Source organism: Magnolia sinica, unplaced genomic scaffold, assembly GCF_029962835.1.
Source record: "Magnolia sinica isolate HGM2019 unplaced genomic scaffold, MsV1 ctg349, whole genome shotgun sequence".
Classification (NCBI taxonomy): Eukaryota; Viridiplantae; Streptophyta; class Magnoliopsida; order Magnoliales; family Magnoliaceae; genus Magnolia; species Magnolia sinica.
This window is the reverse complement of record NW_026682815.1, coordinates 281,827-297,002: the sequence shown is the minus strand read 5'-3', so window position 1 is coordinate 297,002 and position 15,176 is coordinate 281,827. Positions and strand designations below refer to the sequence as shown.

The following is a 15,176-nucleotide window of genomic DNA, read 5'->3' as shown; positions in this document are numbered from 1 at the left end:
AAGGTGATCAAATGGGCTGGTGGGCCCACTTGTCTCTCACATATAAATGGGCCAGGCTACGGCCCAGGAAAATCGAAATTTTGAATAGGCTTACCCCCAACAGTTCAAAATGGGCCGAAGCATGCCCAGGCCCGACCCACTGATAGCCTGGGTTATGCTTAATTGCTCAAAAAAGGGGGTGTACGTGCAGCTTGTGTGCACTCGCTCGATTGTAGAGATTGTAAGTAGGCATGCTTCTGCGACATCAGAGCCACTCATCTGCTCATCAGCACTGAGAGAATTCAATATCTAAAAAATCAGGTGGGCCACACATGTACATCAATTTGGGACTGTTGGTTAATACTCTTTAGTTATTCATTTGTTTTGTGCACGGCTATCTGGCGCACCTGATGATCCTATGGGCTTTTTTGATTTTGGAGACACTGCTTCTACAGTGGGCCGTCATCTGATGATTAGCTCCTATCTCACACACGTGTGACTCATTTCCTCGAGCGGGTGCACTAATAGCATTTCTCCATATGGTACAGAAATTATCACCACACGTGCCAAGAAGGCACATGTGCTCAAGAGGGTCCGTTTGTCTATAACGGCTATCCACGTGATGATCCACTTTACTAGGATGGCCAGTGTGTGGGGCCCAGTCAGTTTTGGGCCTAAAAGACGAGGCGCCCAGGCCGATCTCTTGGGCCTCTGTCCATAAGCCTATCTAGTTTGACATCACGAGTCGGGCTGATTCACCCCTGACTCGGGCGAGTCCTACCTCGATTTGAGATCGGACGAGTGAGTCCGAGCCTCTTTTAACCATGCTAATTGCACATTGGATCTAGCCTATTTCTGGTTTGATACTCTGGTAGGGTGCGGTGTTCCATACACATGCATAAACGACTTTCTATTTAGTATATACACAAAATATAAATTAATAGGTCCAAATCAGTACACGCACTGTAGATGGTTTATACACGTAAAATTAGCTTACGACTCCTTATCATCTTAACCATCCATCAGATGTCAACCAATTTACTAATTAGGACATTATAATCAAATCGTTTTTATTTATTTTTGGTTTAATCGATGCATCTGAAATGGGTCCCATAGTCCGGACGTTTTTTTGTTAAGTTATTATCAATGTGTTTACACCTGTCTTGGTACGGCTATGCTGAACCTATCTTGGCGTGTCCACACATATCAATGAAATGTGTGTTGAGAAGTGAAGCCACATCTGGGGCCTCGCACGACCGGTTGTGGAGCCCGCTCGACCGGTCGTGACCAGTTGTGGACTTGCACAACTCGAACTCCAGCGAGCATTAGTTTTTTGGGTCCAAGGTGCACGACCGGTCGTGACCATCGTGGGATCCGCTCGCCCGGTCGTGCAGTTTGCTGGACCGGTCGTGGTTACGCAGATTTGTTTCCGAATCTAATGCGGACTGTAGATTTCTGTGTCGCTTTTCGCAAAGGGGCGAAAGGAAGGTTGCCAAAACTATAAATTGGGGTCCCTAGGGTTATTATAGGGTTAAGGTGAATATTGAGATATATTTCTAAGGTGTGGGCAAGGGATTTTCTCTATACTTCTAAGGGAGAGGTTAGTACATTGTCTTGTAATCTTCATTCTTCATAGTGGAAGTTTGCATCCGTGGTTTTTTATCCTACATTGGGATTTTTCCATGTATATTTTGTCTTGTGGTTTGTTTTGGATTGCTTTGATCTGTTTCTAGTTTATATTTCTTCTTGTTTATAGTTTGTGGGTGAGGCTTGAGATTGGATCTAGGCTCACTGCGTTGTTGGCGTACTGCGCAACAACTGGTATTAGAGCTATTGGTTTTAGTTCTTTTGGGAGCAATGACGGAAGAAGGGAAAACTAGAATTGAGAAGTTTGATGGTTCAAACTTTGCCTTCTAGAAGATGCAGATGGAGGATTATCTATATCAGAAGGACCTCTATATTCCTCTAGGAGGAAAAGAGAAGAAACTAGAAAAGATGACAGATGATGAATGATTTTTACTGGATAGGAAGGCTTTAGGAACGATCCAACTCTCTTTGTCTAAGAGCGTCGCCTTCAACATATCCAAGGTGAAAACTACAAAAGAATTAATGGAAGCCCTAGCTACCATGTATGAAAAGCCCTCAACATCCAACAAGGTTCATCTTATGAAACATCTATTCAACATGAAGATATCAAATGGTGGGAGCGTGGCTGAACATCTAAACGAGTTCAATACAGTCACGAGCCAGTTGGAATTAATCCATTGGCATTATTTTTGAGGATGAGGTCAGGGCTTTATTGATCTTATCCAGTTTGCCAGACAGTTGGGATGGTTTGGTGATTGCTGTGAGCAATTCTTCAGGGTCGACAAAGCTGAAATTTGATGATGTGGCCGGTCTAATTCTCAGCGAAGAATCTAGAAGAAAGACATCAAGAGTTTCAGGGGATTCAGGGAATGCTCTAAACGTTGAAGGAAGAGGAAGATCGTTGAACACAGGAGGTAATAAACACGTGCGTTCTAAGTCGATGAAGAAGTCCAAGGAACCGAAAGACAAAAACAGGTATTGGCATTGCAGCAAGAAGGGGCACATGAAACGTGATTGTAGGGCGTTTAAAAAACAAGAAGGAAGCTCTCAAGGCGGGAAAGATTCAGTGAATCTATATAAGAGAGTGACACAGATACATTGATCTTGTCTCTTGATGCGAGGAATGAGTCTTGGGTTATAGACTCAGGTGCTTCGTTTCATGTCACTTTGTGTAAAGAAGTTCTGCGTAACTGTGTATCAAGTGACTTCGGGAGAGTCTGCCTCGGTGATGATGAGCAGTGCAGGATTGTTGGAAAGGGAGACGTTCATATGAATCAGAAAGACGGAATGACGTTGAAATTAAAGGATGTCAGACATGTACCGAGTTTGAGAAGGAATCTGATCTCAGTGGGGCAATTAGCCGATACCGATTATATGACGACATTCACCAGTGATTCGTGGAAGATCATAAAAGGTGCCTTGGTGATATCTCGAGGTAAAAAGGAAGGTACTTTGTACGTGACTTCAGGATCGTATATTCACTCGCAGTCGCATCAACTAGAGTGAATGGGCAGTTGTGGCATCAGAGGTTGTGACATATGAGTGAGAAATGGATGAAAGTGCTATTGTCAAAAGGGAAGCTACCAGGGCTGAAGTCTATTGACTTGGAATTCTGCGAGGACTGTGTGTATGGCAAGCAGAAGAAGGTAAGTTTCAAGAAGATGGGACGTGCTTTAAAGATGCATCTGTTGGAGCTTATACACACTGATGTGTGGGGACCGGCACAGTGAAAAGTTATGGTAGAAAATGAGACAAGTAAAACAGTAAAATGTCTTAGATCTGATAATGGGAGAGAGTATTACGATAAGAGGTTTGAGGAGTATTGTACAGCAAATGGAATCAAACATTAGAAAACGATTCTAGGGACACTGCAGCAGAACAGCGTGGCTGAGCATATTAACAGGACCATCCTTGAGCGCGCCACGAGTATGAGGTTACATGCAGGGTTGCCCAACACTTTTTGGGCAGATGCTGTGAATACCGCTGTATATCTCATCAATAGAAGTCCCTCAACACCATTGGATGGTGGGCTACCAGAAGAAACGTGGACTGGGAAAGAAGTGAATCTTTCACATCTCAGAGTGTTCGGTTGCACTTCATATGTTCACATTGATGTAGAGCACAAAAATAAGCTGGATGCGAAATCCAAGAGGTGTACGTTTATAGGCTACGGGCAGCATGATTTTGGTTACAGGTTTTGGGATGTAGAAAACAGGAAAATCATTAGAAGCAAGAACGTAGTCTTCAATGAAAAAGTGATGCATAAGGACAGTGTGCAAGGAAATAAGGCCAAGGAAAAGGAATTCATAGAGTCGGAAGAGTTACCGAACACGGGTGTTACAGCGCCACAGGATGATCATACACAGGAGCATTATGAGGCAGAGCCGCATATACCGGGTGTGAGGAAGTCTACTTGGGAGAGGAGATCTACGATCCGATACTCACCCTCTTTACATTATCTACTGTTGACAGATAATGGTAAACCAGAGTGTTTTGAAGAGGCATTACAGTCGGATACACGGGTTAAGTGGGAGCAGGCCATGGATGAGGAGATGGACTCTCCTGAGTCTAATCGTAGATAGGAGCTAGTCAATCTACCAAAGGGTAAGAAAGCTCTTCATAACAAGTGAGTTTATATACTAAAGGAGGAGCACGATGGTTCGAAACGATACAAGTCCAGATTGGTTGTGAAAGGGTTTCAACAAAAGGCAAGTATCAATTTCACCGAAATATTTTCACCTGTGGTGAAAATGTCTACGATTCGCATGGTCTTGAGTATAGTGGCTACAGACGACTTACATCTAGAGCAGCTAGATGTTAAGACAGCCTTTCTTCATGGGGATCTTGAAGAAGAGATATACATGCATCAGCCGACAAGATACGTGGCACTAGGTAAGGAGAACAAGGTGTGCAGACTGAAAAATAGTCTATATGGCCTGAAGCAGGCCTCGAGGCAGTGGTACAAGAAGTTCGACAGTTTCATGTCGGGAAACGGTTTCAGGAGATGTCATGCAGACCACTTTGTTACTTGAAGAGGTTTGATACATCGTACATCATCCTTCTTCTGTACGTTGATAATATGCTTGTGGCCGGTTCAAGCATGAAGGACATCTCAGATCTCAAAAGACAACTGTCTAGAGAATTTACCATAAAGGATTCAGGACTCTGAATAGTGCTGCAGTCAGTTGGGTCTCTCAGTTACAGAAGATAGTATCTATCAGTATGACAGAAGCAGAATATGTTGTGGCTACAGAAGCGTGTAAGGAGATGGTATGGATGCAAGGTTTCATGGAAGAGTTGGATAAAAAGCAAGCAGATTACAAGCTGTACAGTGACAGTCAGAGTGCAATACAATTGGCTAAGAATTCAGCCTTTCATTTAAAGACCAAGCATATTGCCATCAGATATCACTTCATACGTTCGTTACTGGAAGATGGATCAATTTCTCTGGAGAAGATTCATACAAGTGAGAATCCTGCAGACATGTTGACCAAGGCGGTCACACGAGACAAGCTGAAGCTCTGTTCAGCTTTGATTGGTCTTCAGCTTGAAGACAATGAGGTGGTGCACTCCGGATGAAGAAGACAAAGGTTTATGGCGATGTGTCTCCAAGTGGGAGATTGTTGAGAAGTGGAGCCACATCTGGGGCCGCGCACGACCGGTCGTGGAGCCCGCTCGACCGGTCGTGACCAGTCGTGGACTGGCACGACTCGAACTCCAGCGAGCATCAGTTTTTTGGGTCTGAGGTACTCAACCGGTCGTGGGCCATGCACGACCGATCGTGGGGTCCGCTCGACCGGTCGTGCAGTCTGCTCGACCGGTCGTGGTTACGCAGATTCGTTTCTGAATCTGATGCGGACTGCGGATTTCTGTGTCGCCTTTCGCAAGGGTGCGAAAGGGAAGTTGCCAAAACTATAAATTGGGGTCCCTAGGGCTATTCTAGGGTTAAGGTGAATATTGAAAAATATTTCTAAGGTGTGGGCAAGGGATTTTCTATATTCTTCCAAGGGAGAGGTTAGTATATTGCCTTGTAATCTTCGTTCTTCATAGTGGAAGTTTGCATCCGTGGTTTTTTTTACCATAGATTGGGGTTTTTTCACGTATATCTTATCTTGTGGTTTGTTTTGGATTGCTTTGATCTGTTTCTAGTTTATATTTCTTCCTGTTTATCGTTTGTGGGTGAGGCTTGAGATTGGATTTAGGCTCATTGCGTTGTTGGCGTACTACGCAACAATGTGACTATGTGTCGGCATTAGGAGTAAATAACAAGAGAAATTCTACTCACACCTTGAGGATATATTTCATTTCTCATTCTTTGATGGCATATCACCTGCCACAAGTAGAACAACTCAAAATTGTATGCGCGTTCGCATATGAGATATTATAACGAAGGATACATGGCCTTTATACGAACGACATGTGTAGCCAAGTAGTGTGCTTGGAAAGCTTACGAAGACCTAATGAGAAAGGAAGTCTATTGTAATCCTGATATACTCAGTAAGGCCATCTCACACAATTTTATCAAAACTGAAAACCTTTCCTAATATGATCAATTCTTTCATGACGACTACAAAGGTTTGAGAAGCTAATTCTTCCCAGAATGAAAGGAAATTAAAAGACGTGACGGGAAATCCAAGTCTGCTCGGACTAATTCCATAACCTTCGAAGATCTTTATAGCCAAGATGGCAAAGAGATCTCAATACAGATGATCACTCTCCCAAATACATGCAAGCACTCGATGTGGAGCAATATTAATGGTTTTTTTTTTCCAAAGAGAGGTCCAGCTATAATTGGGAGTGGTTATGTAAACCCTATATCTCAAAGTGAGATAATTGCGAAATCTCAACCAGAACCTGCTAGATGGTTAACATCTGGCTTGATGGAGTTTGGGCTTGAACGTTGGCATATTGGTGTGTTGTGCTTAATAGGGAATTGAATGTGCATGGCAATTTATCTGGCGTTACAGGTATTGAAATTATTTTCTTGTAGGCTATGCTGCTTCAAGTGAAGCATTTCAAAATAATAGCACTAGTTGTGAATGCTAAGTCTGAACTTTGTGGGATTTTTGATGAGATATTGGTGCAGGCATTATATCTTATATTATTTATTCATTTTCAAATTGTCTAAGATGATGGACTTCAAAAACCAGAACACTAGCCTGCTAGGCAATTGCAGGCTGTGCCCCTCACATTTCATCATAGTATATTACATTGTGCATCAAATAGAGTGAAGAGTTAGATGGAACAACTTGATTTAATTCAGTGAATGGATTGACAAACCTCATGCAGAAGACAGGAGCATCTGGCTAGAAGTTTCAGCTACACATTACTCTTTATTCCATCTTCTACAAATGATCAGTTTCAGTTTCCTGACATAAATGCAGCGTGGCTTTGGAGATGATAAGGTATGCTACACATTACTCTTTATTCCATCTTTTACAAATGATCAGTTTCCTGACATAAATGCAGTGTGGTTTTGGAGATGATCAGGTATGGGATAGAGAGTGGGTTTTACATTTGTCTCCAGCAGTGTATCATCTTCATTTTTTTCTTTTAACATGCTTAGGAGATGCATGTGTCATGAGGTCTGTTAATTCTACATGCTTGAATGGCCGCACCATTATTATAATTTCTATTAGGGCATGTACTACAATGGTAAGAGGTACTATTATTACATATATTTTTTGTATATAAAATGGCTACGGCTTTTTACTGTAGTTCTTTATCCAGTAACCGTAGCTCTTATTATCTTAAACTTATTGCTACGGATCTTGTTCCTCTTTTATCTACAAATATTATCCATAGCTGTATGTACATTTCGCTACAGAAGCAATAGCTACGAATCTTGCCATAGCCATTGAATCTATGGCTACGAATCTAATCCGTAGCTATTTTTAGCAATGACTACGGTCATGCTATTGATTATAACCGTAACCATAATTTTTATCTATGGATTTTATCCGTAACTTTGACCCATTTTCTAGTAGCGTTCCTCAGTTTTTATCTAGCCTTGCTATAAAATGTCTTGAATTTAAGGTAGTTTAAATTGTTGTTGTCTAGTGTCATCAGTATAGTATGCATAAAAGTGGTGTAAATATCCACAATCCATCATCGTCGGATTCCCAATCAATTGAATCCTTACTTGGAAGATCATACTCTGGTCACATCTTACTGACCATCTGCTTTAATTATTTTATTTCTTCACTGATCATGTTGAACTCTATTATAAATCTCAATAAAATAAATATTTCAACCATTAATCTTTTAATTCTTTTCATCAATTGCTATATTTTAAAAAAACACATGAGGTCGAGATTACCATTGAAAGAAAACTCATTTGCTTAAGGTAAAAATGAAACATAGAAAAGGACTAACCCTCCCCTTCTAAATCACATGTCACTGTAACATTAGTGGCTGGATAGTCAGGTTCACTTTCGTAGGTTTGATCATGTGACTAATTTGGCACTTAAGGTCGAGAGCGTTCAATTGAACTCGAGTCGAGTATGACTTTAGCATGCTCGCACTATCCTAATTGCACATGTTTGATAGAATACATGTCATCCGTTAACCCATGTGGCCTTATGTTTAATTAAATAATAATATTTTTTTTGGCATACTTAGTGGGATGATAATATGCTGTTCTTAATGTTTTTCAATAAAATAAGATGGTAGGAAAAGCAAGGATGGCTTGTTTTCTTCTTTAAGTGGTAGGATAATAACATGACGAAGAAAAGCAATTGGAACTCATCGATGCGAGCGTAGGATCCTCCTCACAATGATCGACCCTCAGAGATATTGTAAATCACATCCTCACCTTACAAGGAGATCTTCAACAGATCGTAGAGGACAATAAGGCCCAAGCAAAGTCATTCTCTAAAGCATTTGAAACTTTCTTTGGAAGACTTTTAACGTATGTGAACATATAATCTGTTGATAGTTCTGCTGCAGAACAAGAGGCATAACTTCTAGCTGAACCGCCTACTAGAGTCAGCTAGGTTGAAGGCCAACGCCAATCGATACCACCCTTGTCGGTGGCAAGGAGAAATGACTTAAACGGTCAATAATATAGCCAACAAGAATTTTCTCACCCTCATAATCTTCATATACTTTGGGGGGGGGGGGGTTAATAATCTTAGGGGGCAACCGACTATTCCGCAAGGCTAACAGAGGGTTGAGATAACCAGTGGCAACCTCTCATCCCATCACTTTTGGAGACTGTTAACCAAGTGGCACAAAGGCAATACCCTATGTAGACACAACGATCTCTTGGTCGGGATAACATCATAAGACTCATTTAAGAATATGGTGTACTGTCGAACGGCCGACGAGTTGCTCGATCAATTTACAAGAAACCCTATCTTGAGTAGGTAGCTAGATTAATACTTTAAGCTACTCGGAGGATTTAGGTTTCCCGAGTTTACTCTATTTTACAGAGCATGAAACTTCCATAGTCAAGCACATCGGTCGGTTCACCATGCAATGTGGTGAGGTATCAACCCATGATTTCTTGAAACTAAGGTTGTTTGGTAACTCCTTGACGGAAGCAACCTTTACCTGGTACATAAACCTCCTTACAAACTTGATCCAGACCTTGCTCGTGATGGAGGAGAAGTTTCATATATAATTCCATCGTATTAACCTGAGGTCTCTAAAGCTAATTTATCTAGATTTAACAAATTGCCTAGTAAATTGGCTGAGCAGTTCATCACTCGGTTCAAGGGCGCCAAAAACCGGTGCCCCATAATGCTTCATGAGACTAAGTTTTCCAAACTCTCTTTAGACAGCACAGACCTTAAGCTTCGCAAGAAGTTTGAAGGCATGCACTTTGGAGACTAGTTTGAATTGCTAACTAGAGCCACCTGCTACGAATGGATCCTCTGCAAGAAAAATCACCAAATGAACTCATCACAAGGCATGTTCTATTGCGATCATAACTACGATTTGGCCATCGCGGAGGTAACTCCCAAACGATCATATGAAGGGCATGATTCTAACTATGAGTTGGCCATTGTGGAGGTGGTAAGCAAATAAATATATGAATATCTGGCTTGAAAATGTTTTGAGGTTAAACCTCTGTAGGTGTGAATCCCTGGAAAGGTATCCCCGAATTCTTGAGATAATACTCTTTCGACATTACTAAGGTTGACGAAATCTTTGACCTATTGTTAAAGGTAATATTTATCAAACTCTCTAATTATCAGAAGATTCTGTTGGCTACAGAGTTGAAAAAGAGAGTATTACAAGTGACATGGTTCCAAAACCCATTCCACTAAGAATTGTGTCATTTTTTGGAATATAATCCAAGAGAACATTGATAAAAGCCTTCTGAAGTTTCCTAACAAGGAGGGTATGAAGGTTGACTGGAATCCTTTTCCGAAGACCATCAGCAACAATGTTGTCACGACCGAGATCAAAACGATCATCCGGATGAACGATGTGTAATGCCCTGAAACTCGCATCCTAAGTTCTGCACTTTAGACCTGATTGAGTTACCGAGTATTATTTTATGTGCACACGATTATTATTGAAGTAATTCATAATTTCCATGCATTAAAGAGATTAGCATTCAACATAAAAATAAAACAACCATAAGTATTCATCTTCATAAAATAAGTTCACATATATGTACATGTTTACACAATTGGGGACTTATTATTATTCTATTAGTCTAAGTTCAAGTCCCTAAATCTATGAAAAACTAAAAATAAGCTAGTTTTTGGGCTGCGGATTCTTCGAGCTCCTCCTTGGACAAGAAAGGCCATTTATCTTCCGATTCATCATCTTGCTCCATATATTCATGATTTACCTATCCGTCACCTGCATCATTTATTTGTTCAAAATTCCAAGGGTGAGTTAACCATAGTCAGTGATGGTTTCCCCCCAAGATAACATAACATACGAATCGTAAGTAAATATAATATATCAACATATACAACAAAAAGTAACTTTCAAAATCATGTACTTCCGTTAAAATGCATGAATGCATTTAATGCACTTTAGGAGTGGAGATGGATCCACCATGTCTTGTCCAAAGCAAAATTAGGTGTGGGAAATTATGTACCCGACAATGCCTAGCAACATTTCCAGCCTACAAAGTGGTGGGCCACAGCCTGACCCGTCCTGACCCCTATTTCTAGGCACATCCCAAGACGAGGGGAGTTGTTTATCTAGTTGTAACTTGGAAACATCCAACCCTATCCTTGATGGGGAGTTGTGATATGACGACATCCTAGCATCCCATGGTACCATGATTACATGATTAATCAATTACTAAGTTAATCTAGTTTACATACAATCTAATTATGGGAAGGTCTTATGAACTTAGAGGTCCTTCCAATCATCTTATAATCATAAATAATTCCATATAGACTCTTAACCCACCATGAATCCTATGGTCCATGCATGTCAACGAGTTCTTGACACAAATACGTGCCTACCATAAGTCATTGTCATAAAGTAATGTGCATCATTCGTGCCATCTCATGGTCACTAGATAAATCTGATTTATACCAAATTTCACCATTCTCATGGTCATAGTCATGAAGTGAAATTTCAATAATTGTTTAGGCCATCTAAGTCACAATCCATAAATAAAAGTGGCGTGTGCATCACAATCATCACATAATTTGTTCCAGGTCCATTCTCAATGCAAGTATCTAACATGGAAGTTGTTCTAAATATAAACCTGATATGGGTAGCCATGTTACATATCGATATGGTGTCGAATAGTATCCTATGGTATGGGACGTCCAAATGTTTCTTCTTCTTCTTCTTATTATTTTTTTTTTTTTAAATTTTAAATTTTAATTTTAAATTTTAATTTTTTTAATTTATTAAGGATATCAATATGGTGTCGAACAGTCTCATGGACCTAGATGGACGTCCAAATGTTTCAAGTATATGACACACATGTGCATAAAACCAACCATTATTGTGAGCCGATGAAGTATATCCACACATGAGCGGAACCCGCTAACTTAAAAGTTACAAAAATATAATTTAGGTTAGTTAGGTTCTAATAATATCATTCATTCCTTGATTTAAACATTTGACCCATCCGATGCATGAACTATACACATCTTATAGGTCCTGTTTGTGCATAGTTTAACAATAAGGCATAGTTTTGAGAATTAATTATTTCAATGCACATATCAAGTCTAATTAAACATTTTAATATGAAAAAATATATATATAAGAATTAAATAAAATAATTAGATCAGTGCATCACCGTATCAAAATTGTGTAACAAAAATTAGAATTTTTCCATGAAACAATGTTAAAACTATAGCTTTTCTATGCTGGAAGTTTATAAGCTTAAAAGGATCCCTCACCTTAAATTCTTAGTTCACTCTAGGTTGCTAGAATACCTAAAACGAATTTATGTTTAAGATTTAGAAACAAAAATATCAAAGTTAAAAGATTGTAGGTTTACGATTGTGTATAGATTCAATATAAGTTGTGGGTTTTAGAAATTCTAGACTTTAAATCTAAATTTCTAAATTTACTTAAAATTCTTAATTTAAAAATAAATCCTCTAATTAAATTCTAATTTAGAATTAAATTAGAAAAAGATCAAGATTTAATCGTAAACTAACGAGTATTCCATCTTGGTGCATGCGTACCATCCATTGTATATCATGGTAACATAAAAACACTTTGATATTTAATCACAGTGAAATGCTTCATACTGATGCACAAAACTAATTACTCACGTGCATTACCATTCACTAAAATCAAAACCTTCTAAGATAGACCAATTAACTGAAAGATATATCGTTCCAACTGTCATAAAAAAGAGTCTATTAATCAGAGTTTTCAGGTTCATTGATTAGCTGTTACCTATACGTGTGGGTCCTACCACGTGTATTTTATATATATATATCCGCGCCGTCCATCTATTTTCTCGTATCATTTTAGGATGTGTTTCCCAACCCATAAGAAGATCTAAATCTCAGGTAAACCATATCATTAGAAACACTGATAAATGAGCATTAAAAACTTTTTGTAAGCCATTAAAGTTTTGGATCAACCCGATCTTTATATTTTACCTTCATCTGGATATTCTTGAAATCATCAAGAAGTTGGATTGCAAATAAACATTAAAAAAATCCTTAAAATGGGCCCTTTAGAGTTTTTAATGGTGAGGCACTCAATCACGTGGTGTGGTCCACTTACGATTTAGCTCTTCATAATTTTTAAGACTACATCTTAAAATGGGCTGGAGAAACGGATGGACGGGATGGATATAAAACAAATCAATAAGGTGCGCCCCACAGTACCTAATCATCAAGCATGGGCTGAGTGATAAGAGAATCAAATGACTATTCTATTTTGGGAAAGAGGACAAACCTCCGGACGTGACCGTTACCTACGCCTGTCCTTGTAACGTACTGCATGAACTCCGTATCGGCCTCAAGCGCGCATATCGTTTCGGGCTTCAGGCAAACCTCGAGCTCCACGCTCCCACCCCCTTCACGACCCGGAAACGCCGATATCTTCCCATCGAACTTATTCGCCCGCCCGCTACGTACCGCTACGGGTGGGCCCCACCCGAAATCGTTATCGTACATAGGAAATCGGGCCGAGCTCCCCATCGTGATGGACGCCCCCTCGAAGTTCCCTAGCGGGAAGCACTTCGGGTCCCTCTCCCAATCCTCCACCACCCGGCGCACATTAGCGTCCCCGTGCGCCGCAATGCTCTTATTTAAAAGGCCTGCGCACCACTTCAAGTCCTGAGACAGGACCTCCCCCACGGAAGTGACGGTTGGGATACTCTGGATCGCGTTTCCGAAGTACAGAGCGTTGACACGTGGCTCGATCCTGTGGCGACAGTTCACCGCCATCCGGAACGTGGTATCGGCAGCTGCGGGTAGCTTCCTCGCACGCGTGATGGATCGCCACAGCTCCGCGCAGAGCGCTTGGAAGGACGAGATCTCTGCCGTTCGATCCACCACGGCCTGTGGATCTTGATGTTTCCAGAGGCTGCTTTGCGGAAGGCATTGCAAGACGGACGTTATCTTTCCGTTACTGATCCGTGGATCGTCGTGGCTTTCCTTCCGCATCATCTCCGCCACGTGGACGCCGTTATCGCCCAGCTGTTTCCGTCCGTTAGCTTGCGACTTCAGGTCGAGGATCGCCTCCCTGCTGAAATGGAACATCCGTTCCCGCAACGGCCCGTCGCCGGAGAACTTCGCTGTCGGGACTCCGTCAGGGAATCTCAGCACTGCCGTCGACTCGCTGAAGAAGTTTCGGCGGAAATCTGGCAGCCTCGAGATCGACCTCGCGCCCCGGCAGACCTCGGCGAACGCATTGAAGAAGTTCCAGAACGACGTCCCGTCAATGACGGCGTGATTAACGGCGCAGCCGATGAAGACACTGTCAGCCAGCTCTGTCACCTGGACGGCGAGCAACGGGCGGAAATGGCCGTCATAACTGACGACGCCGTCAAACGAGAAGGAGAAAAACCCCTTGACGGAATCCGGAACGTGAACGGGGGACAGGACGTCGAAGAGCGTCAGGTTTCCGGCATTGGCGTGGACGAAGTCGACGCCGGCGTCGTTGCAGGAGATGTGGATGTGGCCGGCGGGATCGGTTGTCAGACGGCCTGCGAGGGGAGGGAAGTGGGAGAGGGTTTCGGAAAGGCCGCGTCTGAGGATAGAGATGAGGGCGTCAGACGTTAAGGAAGGGCGGGTGAGTAAAACGCCTTTCTGGATGTATTGGCAGGAGAGCATTGGAAGATCTGAGACTGAGAGTCTGAGGTTTGGGAGGGTAGAGTTTTGGGTGGGAAAGACGGTGGATTTGGAGATTAGCGTCGGAGAGAAAGCTGGGACAGTGGACATTTTCGCTGTGGATGTTTTTCTTGTTTCGCTGTGGGCGAGTGGGAATGGAGTGAGGGTGAGGTTTATATAGGGGAGAGTAGTGGGGTTGGGTGCATGCATCTGGGGGTTTTGTTTTGCTGTTGCTGTTTTTAGCTTTTGGATGCGAGTCTTCTGCAACACCAGATTAGGGAGTTCCTACAACACCAAGTCTGTGGGGTCCACTGTAATGTCGGTGTGAAATCCACTCCGTCCATCAGTTTTTATCGCTCATGTTACGTTGAGAGATAAAAAATTATCTATATTCAATACTCAAATGGGCCACCTTATAAGAAAAGTGGATATTGAACTTCTACCATTGAAGCCGCACTGCGGCCCATATAAGTTTTGGATCAGACTGGTAGGATTTTTCCTTCCCTCATTCTGGTGGGGATCTTCTTATGAACAGTTTGGATGGCATATAAACATCAGAGTAAGCCCCACGAAGATTTCAATGGTGAGCGTTTCCCTTTCCCGCTGTTTCCTGTAGTGTGGTCCATTTGGGTCTTGAATCTGCCTAATTATTTGTATCTCTCCCTAAAATGAGCTGCATAAAGTGATTGACGGATTGGATTTTACTTGGATATCTTGGTGGGCCCTACTGTCAGTTGCAGAAACTCCTTGCAACTGGTGCTGCAGGAAATTCACGTGTCCTTCGTACGAACTTCAAAGTTTGGGCAAATTACTAAGGGCAGGTTTGATTTTGTAAAGTAAGTATAATTGCAACATAAATAGGTAATAATTATTTTCATGTGT

At 41.6% G+C, this 15,176-nt stretch overlaps 1 protein-coding gene across 1 annotated transcript; it reads right to left on the bottom strand.

The window, feature by feature from the left end:
- Positions 1-10,131: 10,131 nt before the first annotated feature.
- On the bottom strand, positions 10,132-14,405 carry LOC131236274 (uncharacterized acetyltransferase At3g50280-like). The gene is made up of 2 exons (XM_058233396.1): positions 12,916-14,405; positions 10,132-10,383 (listed from the first exon to the last, which is right to left on the bottom strand). Exons 1-2 carry the CDS (start codon positions 14,403-14,405, stop codon positions 10,380-10,382), a joined length of 1,494 nt encoding a protein of 497 aa, XP_058089379.1. The 3' UTR covers positions 10,132-10,379.
- Positions 14,406-15,176: the final 771 nt, after the last annotated feature.